Below are 18290 nucleotides of genomic sequence, written 5' to 3' on the forward strand. Positions count from 1 at the left end.
ACTGTGGAAACTTTACACTGGACCTCAAGCAACATGGATTGTGTGCCTCTCCTATCTTCCTCCAGACTCTGGGACCCTGATATCCAAAGGAAATGCAAAATTTACTTTCATCAGAGAACATAACTTTGGACCACTCAGCAGCAGTCCAGTCCTTTTTGAAGCGAGACGCTTCTGACGCTGTCTGTTGTTCAAGAGTGGCTTGACACTTGATATATATATACTTTTTTGTCCACAAAATATGGTTAAGTAGGTGCAAACAAACACACACACACACACACACACACACACAGATCTGTGAGTTAGCATATGTATTTTGGTAATTTACTCACACTTATCAGGAATCATAAGATGCAGATGAAGATTTTATTGAAGACAAAAAAATGATTTTACAGTAACAGTGAATGTGAAAATAATATTCTACTAAGGCACAAAATAATTTGCTATTCTATCATATTAATTTAACAAAATTGTGATTTCCTTCATTTTCGTCAGGTAAATATTTTCATTAGACTAGACTTATGTTTTAAATAAGTTCACAGGTTATACAATCATCACAAATTAAATTAAAAATAACTTCAGAACAAATATGACTATAAAGACACAAGGGAGACACAAAAATCAACTAATATTACTATAAATGTACTGATATTCTATTTAATATTGCTCTGATTCATTTGTGATGTAACATTATTGATCCAATGGAGCACTTGTGTTAATCTAACTGATTTCTGATGATGATTTCATAGATTTTTGATTATGGAAGTTGTATCATGTATCATGTGACGGTCAGAAGCCACACACAGGACACAACGAGCCACAGGCCTGGACCGAGACGAAGAGCTGATGCAGATCCTGAAACACACACACACACACACACTCATTAGTGCTCGGCTGATCACACACGGGTCTGATGATGAATCTCAGTGGATCAGACAGAGTGGGTGTGGCTTTACCCTGTACAGTGACAGTCGCTGCAGCTGATTGGCCGGGAGCCGTTGACTGCGTGCCGCTGCCTGTGCCGCTGCTGTTAGCGGTGCTGCTGTTGTTGTTTTGGACGGTGATGGGTGCGGATGTGCTCGGGTCGGCTCGGCCTCCATGCAGACCCATGTTCAGCGTGTCTAACTGAGACTGCGGCTGTGAGGAGATCCAGGCCTGAACCACAGAGTCATTCTCAAACACCTTCAGATCGGCCACGGCTGAACCCATCAGAAAAACAACCGGCATACAGTCACACTCATATCCACACTGAGAGGAACGTGTGTGTGTGTGTGAGAGAGAGAGAGAGAGAAAGAAAAAATAAAAACACAGAGAGTGTGTGTGTGTGTGTGTGTGTGTGTGTGTGTGTGTGTGTGTGAGAGAGAGAGAGAGAGAGAGAGAGAGAGTGAGAGCGCGTTACCGTCACTACAGGTATGCTGAGGCTTCTGAAGGTGCTGATGTCCATAGTGATGTTAGAAGAGGCCAAAGCCCTCACGTCCTCAACCGGAGCACCACCTACACACACACACAGACACACACACACATTTTATTATGAAAAAGCAATGCATCATGCAAACCTCGATAGATCCTTTGGTTAGGTTTAATGTAATACTGCAAAGGATGATATCCATTCTTGTTTTCTGTCTAAAAATGGTTAAAATAATGTCTAAAAATACAGATTCTCCATTTATGATGCATCATGTCTCAATGCAAACTATAACACACATCTGGCTGTTTTCTGCATGATCTTTATGTTGTTTGAGGTTGAATTAAAATCAAATATCGCCATATTATTATAAAAACTGAAATGTATGGTTCAGATTGCCCAGTTCATATAGGGCTATGAGTTTTTTCTGAAATGGCTCAGCACTGGACCCTAGTGGAAAGGTTTGGTACTGCACGATATTGAAGTTTTACTGAAAGCTAATTTTAAAGATATCAACCTCAAATTCGGAACACATCTTTAGTTTTGTAGCTTTGAATTTCTAGCAGCTTTAGGTTTTACACGTGTTTTGTAAAATAAATGTAAAATGTAGTGCAGTATATGTAAAGTCTTGCATTTTTAAAAGTAAAGCCTTAAGTCTGTGCTCCAAATAATGTAAGATTTATGACAGTTTAAGTTGGAAATGTCATTTTCAGGTCAATGCATAAAAAGTGGGACTGACAGTTAACAGGTTAAGGGTGGGTAAGAGCTGAGAGATAACTTTAGCAAACATCACTTCTGTAGAAACCCTCTGAGTATATAAGATATCTCTGTGTGTATGTGTGTGTTTTACCAAGGTAAGGGCTGATGAGGTGGAAGTAAATCGGGCTGTTGCTGCGTTGAGCACTGAACGAGGATTTGGCAGTGCTGTACAGAACTGATTTCTGCTCATAGGAGCACGAGGACAGATCCAGAACTTCTGCATTGCTGCACACGAGGAGAGAGAGACATGAATGATTGACTGAATTAATTGAGCTTGTAAACGAGTGTGTGAGCGAGGGTTTGAGTGTGTGTAGTACCTCAGGGCTCGTGCTGTAATGCTCTGAAGTGTTAAGATGTTCAGTGCGCAGATGTTCGAGCCGATGACGTTCAGCTCATTAGTGCCTAAAGTGTGACCGGCCACACTCAGATACCTGAGGATCACCTCCTTACTCTACAACACACACACACAGAGAGAGAGAGGTTATCTAGCTCCGCTCACCACTTCTAACATTTCATATATTAAGTTCACTGTAATGTCTAACAAAATGAAGGACAAAATAACATTTACAACAACTCTTCACAATAGTTAATATAGTTAGCTCATGTGATGACTAACACTAACAATTAGTTCATAAAAATACAAATGTTCATTGTTAGTTCACATTAGCTCAGGTTCATTAAATAATTAAAATTTATGCATTTAGCAGAATGTAGAAACTAACATGAACACGAAAAAAACATTCCAAAGCATTAAACAATTGTAGTTAATTACCTAATATAGTTACCTAATATTAACAAATGAAATCTTATGGTAAAGTATAGCACGCTACAATAAGGTCTCATTTGTTGACAGTAGTTTGTGCATTAGTTAACATAAGCAATATGGGTTATACTTTATTTTAAGGTGTCCTTGTTACAGTGTAATTATACATTTAAGTAATGAGTAATATTAATTAACTCCATGTACTTACTATATGGTTAGGGTTAGGATTATGGTTTGGCTTAGGGTTACTTGCATGTAATTATGAATGATTTATTTTTATTATAATAGTAAGTACATGTAACGTGTAACAAGGACACCTTAAAATAAAGTGTTACTGCAATATGTTTTGCAGCAATCATTAACCTTTGTTGGTGATAATAATAACAATAATAATAATGCATTTTATTAAATGGCGCCTTTCAAAACACCTAAGGTCACCTCACAAGCAAACACATAAAAAATAAATACAAATCACTACACAATAAAAACACACAACAAATACAGATAAAGTGCAGTAAAGACTCAATAAAACATTATAATAAAGCCTGTATAAAAAGATATGTCTTAAGACGTGTTTTGAAAGTCATTAGGCAATCACTGTTACGAATATCAGGGGGAAGGGAGTTAGTTAATAAAATTGTTCATTGTTCGTGTTAGTTCACAGTGCATCAACAACTGTTAATAAATACAACTTTTAATTTTGATAATGTCTTAGTAAATGTTGAGAGTAATGTGAACTAACGTTAATAAACACTGTATAAGTATTTTTCATTGTTAGTTCATGTTAACCCTGCTGAAAAGAAAAACAACAACAACAACAAAAAACAGCCTAAGCTGGTTGGCTGGTCTCTAAAACCAGCCTGCTGACCAGCTATGATCAGACAACCAGCTTAGCTTTTAGCAGTTTTTCTCAGCAGGGAATTCATGTAGTTAAGGTAGTTTTAGTCTCAGAAAAACACACACCTTGTCTTTGTTCCATTCTCCGTTGTTTGAGTCCATCAGTGCGGTCAGCGTGTCGATGCTGGTGATGCTCCAGGTCCTGATCTCGTCGACCGTGGCTTGCCGTGAGACAGACGCAAGCAGCTGCAGCGTGCTGTCGGAGAGTCCGGCCGGATACACCTGGAACACAGCGTCTAAGGCTCAGTGCTTGGACCACTTCTCTTCCCCATCTACACGTCATCATTAGCCGCACAACTTCTTGTCCAAGCTCTTGTTCTCTCCAGACTGGACTATTGTAATGCTCTCCTGGCGGGCCTTCCTGCATGTACTATCAAACCTCTGCAACTGATCCAGAATGCAGCAGCCAGAGTGGTCTTCAATGAGCCGATGTAAGCCCATGTCACACCTCTCTTCATCAGCTTGCACTGCCAGCCAGCAGCCGCTCACATCACATTCAAGGTACAGATGTTTGCCTACAAGACGACCACTGGCGCTGCACCGATATACCTAAACTCACTAGTTCAGACCTACGTGTCCTCCAGAAGCTTGCGTTCTTCAAGTGAACGACGCCTTGTGGTTCATCCCAAAAAGCCACACAATCACTCTCATGGACCTCTTCCTGGACTGTTCCCAGCTGCTGGAACAACCTGCCTATCTCTATCTGAGCAGCTCTTTAGCCATTTTCAAAAAACATCTAAAGACACATCTTTTTCACCCGCACCTGACAAACTAATACTAGCACTTACCTATTCTATACTATTCTATTCGGTCTAATTTATTTATCCTAAATCCTTGCACTGTGCTAGACTAACTGAGACTTGTCACAGCATTTGTATATTGTTGCTCTATCGTTGGTTTGCTTCTACTTTGTAAGTCGCTTTGGATAAAAGCATCTGACAAATGACAAAAATGTGAATGTAAATGTAATCAGCGTTCATCAGCGTCATACTGCGACCCGCCCGAGACCCGCCGGAGACCCTGTGCAGCACAGCTCACTCACCTGCTTCAGCTTGCTCAGAATGATTCCCTGGAAGTCGTTGTCGTCCACTTTCTCCGAGACGGCAGCCAGGTTATCTCTGAGGACCCTGGCGCTCATACAGGCATCGAACTGGGCCGCGGTGTAGCCGAACGGGAACGAGGCATCTGCGATCGTGGCTTCCGTGATGTTTCCCGCGGTGCAGTCTGACCGACACAAACATCAACACAGTCAAACAATCCTGTGAGAGCTATAAAACACTCCCTCTTTATGTCACAGAGGCTCACCATCATATGTCAACTATTTTTCCCAGTTTAAGCATCCTGGTTATTTTTCTACTTCTTACTCTGATTGGCTTTCTGAAGCAATAATCAACAGCAGATTCATGCCTCTGTGTATTCCTATGATTGTCTGAGCTCCATATGCCTTTCCAACGTATTATCCAGTGATTTATTTAAATAATCTTGGATTTGACTGTAAAATGCCAATTAAATACCAAAACTGGTGACGTAGATGGCAGGCAGGACGTCTGGCTGTATCTTTGCAATGATTTGATGTATTAAAACCAAACTTGAAACCTGTTATCATTTCTGTGCTCTTAAAGTATTCACTAAATTTCAAGTCTTTTGATCGCATACTGGTCAAAAGTTATTTGAAATAACATATCCATCTCTGGTCATCTACATTGTTGCTGCTTGCAGCTATTATTCTTTAAATATACAATGTACTATTAATTTGATTACACAAAATATATCTTAATGATAAATTATATGACTTGCAATATATTAGCATCCTTATAAGTCATTGTGTGTGTGTGTGTGTGTGTGTGTGTGTGTTTTACCTGCAGAGCGCCCGATTCTGGTTCGAGCGTCTAACTCAGCGTTGCAGTTTTTAAAGAGTTTCTTTAGTTTCGGCTTCTCCGTGTTTCTCGTCCTCAGAAACGGCATGAACACCTTCATGTACTTTCTCTTCAGAGGCTGTCACACACACACAATACATAAATAAAGCAGCAGTTGACACACCTGGAACCAATGAGGGAAGGAGCGAGTGAGAGAATAAGCGTCCGTACCGCGCTGAAGCGGCTCCAGAAGTCGTCAGTGAAGTACAGCGGCAGGGTGTCGAGGCGCTCCAGCATCTGCTGATCCCAAGCAGAAGAGTTCCTGAAATCCAACAGAGTTCATTTATACAGCGCTTTACACTAAACAGACAGCCTTACAGTGATAAACACTGTTTCATAAACACATTTAATTCATTGTCAGTAACACTCATAATAAACCCTTTTCTGTTTGCTGATGTTTGTTTTATATCACCTGTGCAGTTCAGTGTAATAATTCTAATGATCACAGTCAACTCAAGTTTGTTGAATGACTGAACTGTAAATGAAGAGCTCTTTGCATGATTTTTCTCACCCATAGACAGTTTCTCCTGAAAGTAGCAGCAATTGCACAGCGCTGATCTGAGCGTCGGACAGATCGTGGCACTTCTTCAGGCTCTCAATGATGGCTGGATCAGAGTTTTGAATGTAGACGGGGTCGAGAGTGCAGGTCAGGTTACCCAGAACCTCCACATGATCTCTGCTTAGCCTTTGACCCGAAATACCCTACAACAACATACACATGTTTACAAGAGTCTGGGGTAGCAATGCTGTGTGCGTGAGTGAGTGTGTGTGTGAGCTGCTCACCAGACAGCTCTGTGCGTTGTTGAACAGAGTCTTCTGTTTGTCAAGGACACTGGAAAGAACGGAGTAATCTGCCGTGCCCACAGCGCTGAAATACGAGCGGCAGTTCGCCTCCTCCACCTTCTCATAGCTAACCGACAAACATTAACAAATTACCACAAACGAATAGATGGACAAACCGAATCACAGATGACAAGAAAATCAAACAAACATTCTGAAAAAGAGAAGTTAGGTATCAAGAATTAAGCAGAATTAAAGTCAAACATTCATAAATGAAATAAAAGGACACTCATAAAGAAGAGGATTTTTAGGAATTTGTCATTTTTAATTGTAATTTGTGTACTTCATTAATGACCATTTCTAATTCTTGTCACTCTTTGTGGGATCTGTTGTCCAAGAGCACAACATGCACAAGTAAATATGACAGATATTGCCCTACTAAGTATTTTATCTGAATGATGGGAGTGTGGTGAAGTAGTGAAACAGCCCTTCTGCTCAGCTGAGATTTGGTATGATAGCAATACTCGTTTGTTTTCTATCTTGGATAATTTAACTTTACTTTCATTTGCAAGGTACTCACTTGTAGTAAAGCAGGATGTCTGAAGGTAAATCTGTGAAGCTTGGCGAAGTCTCATCTTTCATATAGTTGTACATGCACATCAGTAGAATACAATTAAAGAGTTTAATGATAAACCGCATAGACGCAGACGTAAGTCCTGAGTGGAGGTAAGTAAGGTATGTACCTGACTCTCCTTCAGCTGGACCTTCTGCCGTCCTGGCCGACGTCTGCAGGCTTTGACCAGCTGCTTGACCTTGGGCTGGGCAAGCGTCTGGACAGACGTGCAGGTGAAGCCCTGCAGAAGCTCCTCAGACAGCCTGCAGAGGGAGACAAACACACTCATAAAACACCTGCTGCGTCTGACTCTGTACTGTCTGTGAAAGAACAGAAGTGTCACTTACTCCTCAGTGTTCTCACTGACACTCGCCACGGAGCCAAACAGCATCACAGCCTGCGACACGACAGAAATCACAAACAGACTCTTAACTCTCCTGTTGAGTTGGGGTCACATTCATCAACATTAAGCTGACTGAAACACTGATTAAACTATTTAATTCCTCTTGAAATATTGGGACTTCTTCTTATTCAGGGTTGTGAACACGCACACAAAAGTTTCTACAGTTTTGGAAAGACTAGAAAGGATTCCATGCAATTTGTCAAAAATCAGTCATTTCTCACATATTCTATATATTCAACTCTCTTAAAATTACAAAAAAACAATACAAAAGACACTTAACAGTAAGCTTCAATTAGTAAACTATTTATTCACCTTTGTTAACTTTATATAATAACAATACAAATGTTCATTGGAGGTTCATGTTCAGGTCGATTAAGTTATACAGTAACTCTTCATAATCAAGAACACTATTATCTAGTTGCTTAGTAGCATGCAAAATACTAGCATATCAGCTGTTTATTAGTCCTTAGTAAGCAAAAATTCATGCCTTTTTCTGCATAACCATATTCTGGATCCCTTAAACCTACAACACACAACTACGCTTTAAACTATTAATAGCCAGCAAATTAGGAGTTTACCGTGGGAAAACTCTAGCTTATAGTGAATATGTGTTCCCCTAACTTGCTACCAATAATATTAACAGATACAGCTTTTGATTTTAATATGTGACCCTGGAGCACAAAAGCAGTCATATGTGACAGTTATATTTGTAGCAATAGACAACAATACATTGTATGGGTCAAAATTATGGATTTTTCTTTCATGCCAAAAATCATTAGGATATTAAGTAAAGATCATGTTCCATGAAGATATTTTGTATATTTAGTAAATTTCCTACTGTAAAAATATCAACACTTCATTTCTGTTAGAACCACTATTGTCAAAGATGATTGATAGTTAGCATACAGTTTGGATTGGCAGTATGGTTCTGTTCTGGGCAAGAACTCCCTGTGCATCCATGCAGCCTAGCTAGACAAGAGCAGGGAGAGCAGCAATAACACCCCCCAAAACAAACAATGCTGATATCCCACAACACAAACTGAGAGCAAAATCTCAAAGCTTTAAGCAACAAGCATGTTGCCCTTAATCAATGACCAAAACCAAATATGTTGCCAAAAATCATGTTGCCTTTAACAGAAGACCGAATGAATATGTTGCCAATACCTTAAAAGCTTAAACAACATGTTCTTAATAACACCAGGTTAACTTAAGAAAAACATGTTTCCAATTCAACCACTGCTTAAAAATACAAGCATATTCCAAATAATGACCGGATTGCTCTGGAACAAGCATGTTCCCAACAATATAGCTATAACTTAAGAACAAGCATGTTTCCAACATGACTAGACTGAACAAGCGTGTCTGATACCAGAGCAGAATAAATGCTGAACAAGCGGCTGCACCCGAAACTGGAAAATGCTACCTTTGGAGGACACATTTCAAGGTAGTAAGGCATAAAGACACGTCGAATCCAATGCAAGCTTCACTTCCTGCCTTCTGAGATTCCTTCATCTGGTCTATATTTAAAGGCAGAACAGATGTATCCTTCACTGCCTTAATACCCACAATCCTGTGTGTCATATCCCGTGATGGTTGAGCAAAATAAAGATGGCATCTGAAGTTATTTCTAGCGAGAAATCAGTATTATTAAGTAATTTAATATTCGCTTAGTTATCACCAGAGCTCATTCTATTTTGTTGTAGATTATTGAACCATTAAGCTGCCTCAGAAGCATGTCTAGTATCAGTTTCATGAGTTAACATCATGAACAAACGCTGCCTGCTATGTCATTGGCTGATAGGCAGCGAGACAGCAGATTTCAACTGAACAACGACCTTTACCATTTTCTCTTGGAGCTGCGCCGCAGCAGAAATGATTCAGTTTGCACCATGATCATTATTTCCTGCTGCTTAAATCTGTGCTGTAGCGCTACAAAAATAAAGGTGACTTGACTACGTTAAACGGGACATAACACACACATCCCATTTTCGGCCAATCTCATGTTAATCTTGAGTACCTATAGTGTAGTTTTACATCATTCACATCTCCGAAGGGTCTTCAGTTTTATCAGATTTATAAAAGAAAGATGCAGCTTTACAATTCTCTCCGAAAACACCCTCAGATTCCAGATTTTCAAATTGTTCAATGGAAAGATTATTTATTCAGATTATTTATAAATCTCAGTTTCAAAAAACTGAGCGTTATGACTGGTTTTGTGGTCCAGGGTCACATATACTAGTAAATGTTGAAATTGACATTAAGTTTAACACAAGCTTTAGAGGTATTTTTCATTGTTAGTTCATGTTAACTAATGTATATAGCTAACAAATACAACATTATTGCAATGTGTTACCGGGTTTTCTGTTTTTACATGATTTTTAATAGTGGTGATTTGTGGTGAACTGCACAGAAACCAATGGAGGTCAACTTGACCCGTACACTATTGTAGGAACAAATGCAGCAGGAGGGTTCAGAGCTCAGGAATTTTACATGGTCCTCTTCAATCATCATTAAAACAGTGTAAAATAAAAAGCATAGGTCATATGAAATAAACATAGAGGAAGAGGAGAAATGTGGGCACCTGCTCCTGTGTCCATTGCTTCTGGTTGATGACAGTGACGTTCACAGACTCCTGAGGGATCAACAAGATGCGCGGGATAGAGCCAGCCAACACGTCCGGAACGTTCTCGATGACTTTAGTTTCGTCTATAGACACAATCTGAGGAGGAAAAGGATGAGAGAATCTGAGAGAAGGTTCAGATGTAGAGGTGACCACTACTTGGCTAAACACATGCCTTCATGACATAAACCAGCTGCAGGATTTCTGGTGCTGAGAGGATGTTGCTGATGAATGTGGGATTTTGGGATATGGCTAGGAGCTCTGAAGGTTCAATGCTGGAGATGGTTTCCGCTGGAACACCCTTGATGAGTGTCCCGAGAGACAGCAGCGAGGAGCTGGTGTTCAACTGAAAAACACCCCGAAGTTTGCTGGTTAAATTACTCAGAAATGTTAATATATATATTACGTCAGTTAACAGTTTTGATATAGTTTTTCTGTTCTTGTGATATTCAGCTCCTATTCCCAAAAATGCAGCTGGAAGCGTTATTTAGACTCACTGGAAAGTCGGACTCGATGAGAGTCTGTATAACTGCATTGGCTTGGCCCTGATTCCAGCCGTCGACGGCGCTGAGGGTCGAGAGCGCGCCCTTGATGACATCAGAGGAGGCGGAGCTTATCTGAGCCTCTGTCAGTCCCACGCTCTGGCTGCCGAGCAGCTGGATGGTGGAGGAGGAGAGCGAAGGGAGATTGGCTGCGAGAGCAGAGGTGATCTGAAACGAAGATGAAGCAGGTCAAATGAAACTTGACTGATTGATTGACTGATTGATTGATTGATTGATTGATTGATTGATTGATTACCTCAGGACTCTTGGTTCCATTACAGAACACGTTGATCCGCTGGATGAGCACCAAACTGTCTGCTTCTCCTAGAAGCTCTAACACAAATGAAGGGATTCCACACAGGAACTGACCTGGCAGCCTGTAACACAAACACACGTGCAGCTGTAGACTAGATTCAGATATTACAGTTGCACTGCTTTAGTTGTGATTTGACCAGACGAGCTGCACACCTGATGGGGTTGAATGACGGGTTCTGATTGTACAGCTGTGTTACGTAGTAGTTGGCTACGCTGGACTGGATGGTTACGGTGCCGTTGAGCAGCTGAAGGTTCTCCAGGTTTTCCAAGAACACACCAATCTATAGAACAATACAAGAGCGCCATTACTGGAAACACTTCTCAGAGATGCTTAAGTCAAGTCACATTTATTACTATAGCACTTTATACAATGCAGGTTGTGTTGAAGCAGATTCAAATAAATAAACAGGAAAACAACAGAATCAGTGATGCAAAATCATCAAATATGAGGCAAATCCAATTTCAGCAGTAAAGCAGAAGACAATAGTGCCATTATACAGTTCTCATCCGAGAGTGTTGTGCCGTCACATTAAGTTTCTTTTAAACCTCAACTAATCAAGCCAAAAGTAAAAGTGGCAAGGAACATAAACTCCATCAGGGGACAGGCGTAGCACGCTTGTTACCTGATCAGACGAAACGAAGGAGTTGAGGTCAGACAGATTGACGAATCTGATGAAGATGCCAATGTAGCTCACAAGCCAGTTTGTGGAGTTTAGCTGAGGATCGGAGGCGTTATAGCAGCGCGGTGAGCCACCTGTATATACACACACACACACGCACAAACAATTTAATAATACACACATACTACAGCTCAACAAGTCTGGATAAATTGAGAATAACTTTTTTTTTTAACAGAGATCACAATTCACCCATGATTCTGTTTTCTTTCTTTTTTTCCATTATATTCATTTGTAAATACTTCACTTGGTTCATTGCTGGATGAATCAGCGTTTTTGAACAAACCTCTTGAATGAATGATTCAATGACAAACACATTTTTAACAGTCACTTGTCGCCACCCACTGGCATAACAATGTTATCAATACAATCTTTATCAGAAGCGTTAAGTAACTCTTCAGAAGGTGATTTACTGTATATAGACATCCGTATTTCTATTCAAACTGTAAATTTTTATCCCCTCTCTGGGTCAGGAGATAATAATGTTCCGGTGTGACTGCACTTGTCAAATGACATATAAATACTAAGTACATATATTTACCATTTGAGAGATACACCTTCATGGAGCTGTAAACATCCTCTGGGGTGAAGTCAGTTCTGGAGAAGTTGTAGTTGTTTCCGAGAACTGAAACACTACACACATAGGCAACTGCTTAGTATAATGCGAGGCATCTCTGTGGAGGTATTTAGTGATGTGTGAGCACTCACAGTTTCCTGTAGGGCAGACAGGCGGCGCTGCTGAGCTGTGCTGGACTGATGAGCTGTAAGCTGAGCAGAGGCAGGTATCGCACGAGTCGATGCTCGAACCACTGATCCACCTCAGACTGGATCTCCAGCTTCAGAACCCCAGGCCAGACGCAGGACAACACCTGCCGGGCCAAACCCACGGACCCCAGCGGCTCCTGCCAGACACACAGAGAGACGAAAGCTTAACACAGGGACTCTGAACTGCAGAGACGCAATCTTCAGCGTCCAGGAAAAATACTAAACCTCCTTCAAAACAATATAAATACACCCTTTTTGTGCTCAAAACAAGTACTACACTGAGGGTACTCATCAGGCAGCTCAATAAGCAGCTACCTTTACACAGCACGCAAGTTTCCATTCCAGGTTTTCCTATGTAAACACACTAGACAGACGTATTTAACTATTGTGCTGCAGTCTTTTGCACCATCTCGCACATAATATATGATGATGTTTAAATTTTTAAAAAATCTATCTCGAAACCTTGTGTTTTTTCCCCAAATGGCGACATCGCACTGTGAAGCAGAAATAGGATCTGACTAAAGGCTGGAATACACCATAAGGCTTCTTCCCAGACTTTTGTGTAGCTGCAGAAAGTCAGAGCCAGTCTGCAGGTTCAAGTTACCAGATTTCACAGAGAAAGTGCAGTGTATGATGGATTCTAGCTTCGGACTCTGATCCCATTCAGTCAGAGGACGTCAAATACATTTGATATTTTCAGACAATTTAAAACACATTTTTTCATGCAACCTGTTTGTTGTGTCATGTAGTGTGTGATGACCAGCTTTTCCTCTGTAACCATCTGAAAGTGTATGATGTCTAGTGTTTTCATATGTTCAGATTTTAAGCCAAGTAGTGTTTTCCAGCCTTTACGCTCACAGCTGCAGAAGAGTCTGAAGACTGTCCTCTAAACCTACCGTCTCCAGATAGCGTGTGGTCTGGTTGTACTGACTGAGCAGATGGCAGAGTCCCGACCCATCTCCGAGCGTCTGAGGCGCGTTCAGGAACTCGCTCAGCTCGGCTGTAGAGATGGAGCTCAGCAGCTGCGGGAGAAAATGCTCAGATGAGAAGGGCTGCGATGGAAAGAGGTCGAGCAATAGAGGAGTGCTGATGTACCTCAGGCTTCCTGTCCATGGGGATCAGAGACTGGAAAGTGTTGAGGTCTGGAAATCCAAACTGGAGGAAGAAAGACTTGAGGAAGAGGTAGAAACTTCCACTGACATAACAGCGAAGAGGAGCATCTGCGGGAAAAAAAATAGACAAACAAACAAACCAGCCATTTTATATAAAAACAATATTGAACAACTCTGGTTATGCCTAAGTTGTACTGTTCTTTAAAACAAAAAGCACACATTTTACCCCTAATAAAATTCTCTAATGTTGTTTACTTGTTTGCCAATAGTGTCAGTGAAGGACACGCTATATGCTAAATCTCAGGCATTATGGCAGCACTTTAAAATAAGATTCCGTTTGTTAATATTAGTTCACTACATTAGTCAACATAAACTAACAATGAAAAAATACATCTAAAACATTTACTAACTGTAGTTTGTTAATTTCAACATTTACTAATACATTATCAAAATCACGCAATTAAAAACAATATGTACTAATACATTATTTAAATCATTTTATCTGTTAATATCATTTAATGGACCTGAGCTGACATGAACTAACAATGAAGAGTTTTATTAACCGTGACTGTAACAAATGTATTGCTTATGGCAAGTTAATATTAGTTAAAGCATTAACTAATGGAATCTTATTGTAAAGTGTTACCAACATTATATATTCATGTACTAGAAAATGAAAGTACATTTACATATATGCATTTGGCATACGCTTTCCGGTATGCATGTGATCAGGTCATGCTGTATTATTATTAAGTCATTATCTAAATTTTTATTTAATTGTATTTACGATGCAAAAAATGAATGCTGTGAAATGAGCAAAAACAAAGATGTCCGCCATTTTATTCCAAATAATTTAAATGTTATTTCCACCACAGAGTGTTAATGAAACACTGATTATTTTAGATGTGACGGGAATAAAGCTGCGTTGAGAATGTTTGTGACTTTAAGAAAAATAATCATGTAAGCATGTAAAATTGTGTTTTATAAGACCCTCTATTAGCGACCCTGGCTGTGCCCACAGCTGAAGAAACACCTGGATGTGTGTGTGTGTGTCACACCTGTGAGTATCTGTTGGATGTTGTTATAGATCTGACGTTGTGTGTTTTCATCCAGAGCCGTTCTTTGAGAGTCCAGCACGCTGACGCTGTGTCACAAACACACACACATTGTTTTACTCTGCATATATGCTACTGTCTGTGTTTATTGTCCATGTTTACTGTTGCCATGCAATGCACAAAAAACGGCTATAAATTGACTTTGATTTTAATGAGTGAGTGAATAATCTGAAAACCGCATCAATATTTTCTCACTACAGCTGAACAAAAACACGTCTCTTACGCCTCCTGTTTGACACTGCAGCCTCGAGCCCTGACGATGTCAAAATACACCGTAACTTCTGCTGAGCTCAAAGTGGACAGCAGCGGCCTGAGTCGAACCGTGAGCCAGACTGACAGCTCAGCATCACTGACTGAAGGAGATGACAGATCGCCTCGCACAAACACTGTCTGCAGGAAGGCCCGCTTCACCTCCGCAGAGTAGCCCAGTTCATTCAGCTGCACGGAAGACCAAGACAGGACAAGATTGAGGCAGGAGGACACATGGACGTAAACAAATGTTAAGGATATTCACAGCTGCAGAGAACAAATCCACAACTTACTTGGATGTTTGGAGAAAGAACATCAAAAAACTCGGAAAGTGTCTGCGTTTGAAGCTCATTCATCACAGTCTGAACATCCGCTGGTCCGCTGAGACGTGACGGGTCGGAGCAAAGCTCAGCCAGCTGGGACACAGTCAGAAACTCTGCCGCCTCGACCTGACCGAGAGACAGAGAAAAGAATTGAGAGAGAGAACGGATCAAATGAAGATGTTACTGCAGGAGAACAATCACCCAGCAATTACAGCAAAATTCATCTTTCAGAATCCAACTACTAATCAATGTCATCAAAACTATCCATGTGTGGCTTTTTTTTCTGTTTTTTTTTTCTTCATAATTTTTTATATATAACTATTTTGTTATATATGTTTTTTTCTCTAAATTTTAATCATTACTCAGCATCTTATTTTAATATATTCTATGTTATATTCTTATTTTAATACATTATATATAAAAAAATGTAAACCAAATATACAAAAATATTATACAATTATTTTAATGTATTAAACATCATAATGCACTCGTTATATGATCTCATGAGTAACTGTAACCCCAGTTATATTACATTAGAATATTTATCTATTCATTGTTACGCCTTTATTAATGTAATTCATTAAAATGCATGATAAACAACCAATTCAGATGTAACAAGGAATCTGCAAACATTACAATGCATTTTAACTTTGGTTACAATTATTTATGAAAACACATAATACATTATAATAAACATTATGAATCCTTTTATAATGCTTTATACAAAAAAGGCTTCAAATAAAGTGTTATATTGCATATTTATTCTTCTTGTCATTACTAGTTTTAGCAATAATTCTTTGCCAATGTTGTACTGTATGTAAGATAATCATGCCAATAAAGTATTCATTTGAAAATGTAGTAAAAATTGTGTGTCTGTGTGTGTGTGTGAGAGAGTTATAACCGCAAAACTGCCGTCTCTCTGCTTACCCCATTAAAGTCTCTCTTCAAGCTGATAAAGTCAGTAAAGTTGGCAATGAAGCGGAACCGTCCAAAGTTTTTCAGCAGCCAATCAGAGTCACTGTTAGTACTCAACACACAAGAATCTCCTGAAAAGATCAGATACACGTTATTTAACACTTGTTTATGCCAACACACACACACACACACACACACACACACACATTACCTTGGCTGGGCTGATGGGAAAGATAGTCTCGTATGAAACTGTAGACGTACTCTGTCTGAATCGGTGTGAGACTGCTGAAAACGTTATCACAGCCTTTCACGCTACAAACACAGGAATAAATCAATGATTGGATGAACTACAAACGTTTTGTCAAACACAGAGGTCCCCAGACATTGCTGTTTAGAAACTACATCTCTGCATAACTCAGAACAGACACATATCAAATAAACACAAAATAATATTAGTAATGATCTGGAGACAGATTTATAAACCCGTGGAAAGTGGAAAATGTCTTAATAAAATGAGACATTTTTTCCAAACAAACATTACTAAACAATAACCTGAACTTCATCAAATAACATGATCATTATAGCGTATTAAAAAGAATATTCATTTAAAAAGCTTTAATGTGGCTAGTTAATTAAGTAGCGTTTCATAACCTGGGCTTCTTTCATTCATTCCGCAGTTTATCATGGACACTAGTCCGTGTGCTGGAAAGGTCAAAATTCAAACTGATGACATAGTGTCCAAACAGACTTTACTGTTTATTACTGTGCATTGTGTGAGTTTTCAAGGAGCAAATGCACACCGTAATGATTCTGACAAAGTGAATGCCCTAGAAATGATTGACTGACCCTGGCCATCGCACTGATGACTGAACTAGACTAAGACACACCTGGGTTCAAAATAGCTGCTCAACACTGCCCTAAAATCAGTGCTAGCAAAAATAAGATGCAGATTTTTTTGTGGATGAAAGGTATCTGCTATAGAAAAGCAGCCAGTGCTCACATTTCTCTGTAAGAATCGCAGCTGATGGTCCTGGGGATGACAGAAAGGCTATCCGGACCAATCCCAGGGAGGAAAATGTGCATGTACATCTGGAACCATAAAGCAAACGTCTGCGGATTGAAGGTTTCAAATCTGTTCGCCAGGTCCATCAATGTCATGTTCAGAATGATGCTGCTCACAGCAGTACTGATGCTTGACACGTTTCTCTGAAAAAAAAAACAGCACAGAGCACTACAACGTCACATATACTCTTGAATAAATGAATATGGAAAAGACAAAACTTGTGATGTTCCAGGAAATCCCTTATATGGACAAATACATTCAGTTTACAGTTTATCACTTTAGCTGAACATAGACATTTTGAATGAGGAAATATGAAGACAATAAACACAAGATTGCAACAGTGTATCGTTTATCTGTGTTCTTCAAGCCATCTCAGTTATTGTCATAAGAATAAAGCATATTTATAATATGAAGCTAATCGTCATAGACTTGGTCAATGTAGAGAATACTACTAAATAATACATTTATTTTGAATATCTGAAACACCATTTATTTGGTGAAAAAAATAAAAATAAACAAACAACAAAACATGATATGAACACCAAAGTCAGCACAAAACATTCCCACCTGTGCAGACATGATGATTAAATTCTTAAAAAAGTCATCCAACTGGTTCTGGTCTGGAGAGTTTACAATAGATCCAAACAATTCTCTAACAGCAGACTCGTCATCTACCAGACCTGGTGTCAAGATTCGCTCCACCTTCTGTTCACCAGTTAGAGAGCCAAACACGGCTTCCTGCATAGTAAAAAAATGTTACTTCTGTTAGGGAAGAAAACATCCACACTAAATTCAAGATCATCACTGCACACAGAATTTCTGGAAGCAAGAATAATTTTAATTCTGTTTTACCCTAGAGATGTTGAATTCTGCCAAGTCAGAATAAGGCACATAGGTGAAAAACCGACCAAGGTTCAGAACCAGCCAGTCAGTGTCATTTTGGACACCCTGTTTGCAGGCTATATAGAAAAAGCATTGCATTTTTGAAATGTGCATTGTTAGTTGGTGCAGTTGATGTCAGCCGTGACCTTAAGCAGCATTCCTGCGGTAAACTGGGGAGG

General features: G+C 39.6%; 1 protein-coding gene across 1 annotated transcript; it reads right to left on the reverse strand.

Moving 5' to 3' along the window:
* Window positions 1-344: 344 nt before the first annotated feature.
* Window positions 345-18183, reverse strand: LOC109056812. The gene is made up of 32 exons (XM_042716049.1): window positions 18082-18183; window positions 17797-17967; window positions 17167-17372; window positions 16378-16478; window positions 16179-16297; window positions 15222-15377; window positions 14903-15117; window positions 14623-14708; window positions 13548-13672; window positions 13349-13474; window positions 12396-12589; window positions 12229-12320; window positions 11634-11764; window positions 11164-11291; window positions 10952-11072; window positions 10651-10863; window positions 10329-10499; window positions 10115-10252; window positions 7478-7527; window positions 7261-7393; window positions 7098-7180; window positions 6521-6647; window positions 6249-6439; window positions 5909-5999; window positions 5681-5816; window positions 4864-5045; window positions 3888-4043; window positions 2479-2612; window positions 2253-2386; window positions 1331-1491; window positions 954-1245; window positions 345-852 (listed from the first exon to the last, which is right to left on the reverse strand). Exons 2-32 carry the CDS (start codon window positions 17806-17808, stop codon window positions 776-778), a joined length of 4281 nt encoding a protein of 1426 aa, XP_042571983.1. The 5' UTR covers window positions 17809-17967; window positions 18082-18183; the 3' UTR covers window positions 345-775.
* Window positions 18184-18290: the final 107 nt, after the last annotated feature.

This window comes from Cyprinus carpio, chromosome B1, assembly GCF_018340385.1.
Source record: "Cyprinus carpio isolate SPL01 chromosome B1, ASM1834038v1, whole genome shotgun sequence".
NCBI classification, from domain to species: Eukaryota; Metazoa; Chordata; class Actinopteri; order Cypriniformes; family Cyprinidae; genus Cyprinus; species Cyprinus carpio.

What these genes read in the sequence shown, in the direction of transcription:
- LOC109056812 (XM_042716049.1), bottom strand. An exon ending in TTCTTTCTCCAAACATCCAA is followed by an intron (nt 15,118 to 15,221) that starts GTAAGTTGTGGA and finishes TCTTCCGTGCAG; the next exon opens with CTGAATGAACTGGGCTACTC. An exon ending in CCTCATCAGCCCTTACCTTG is followed by an intron (nt 1,492 to 2,252) that starts GTAAAACACACA and finishes GTGTGTGTGTAG; the next exon opens with GTGGTGCTCCGGTTGAGGAC.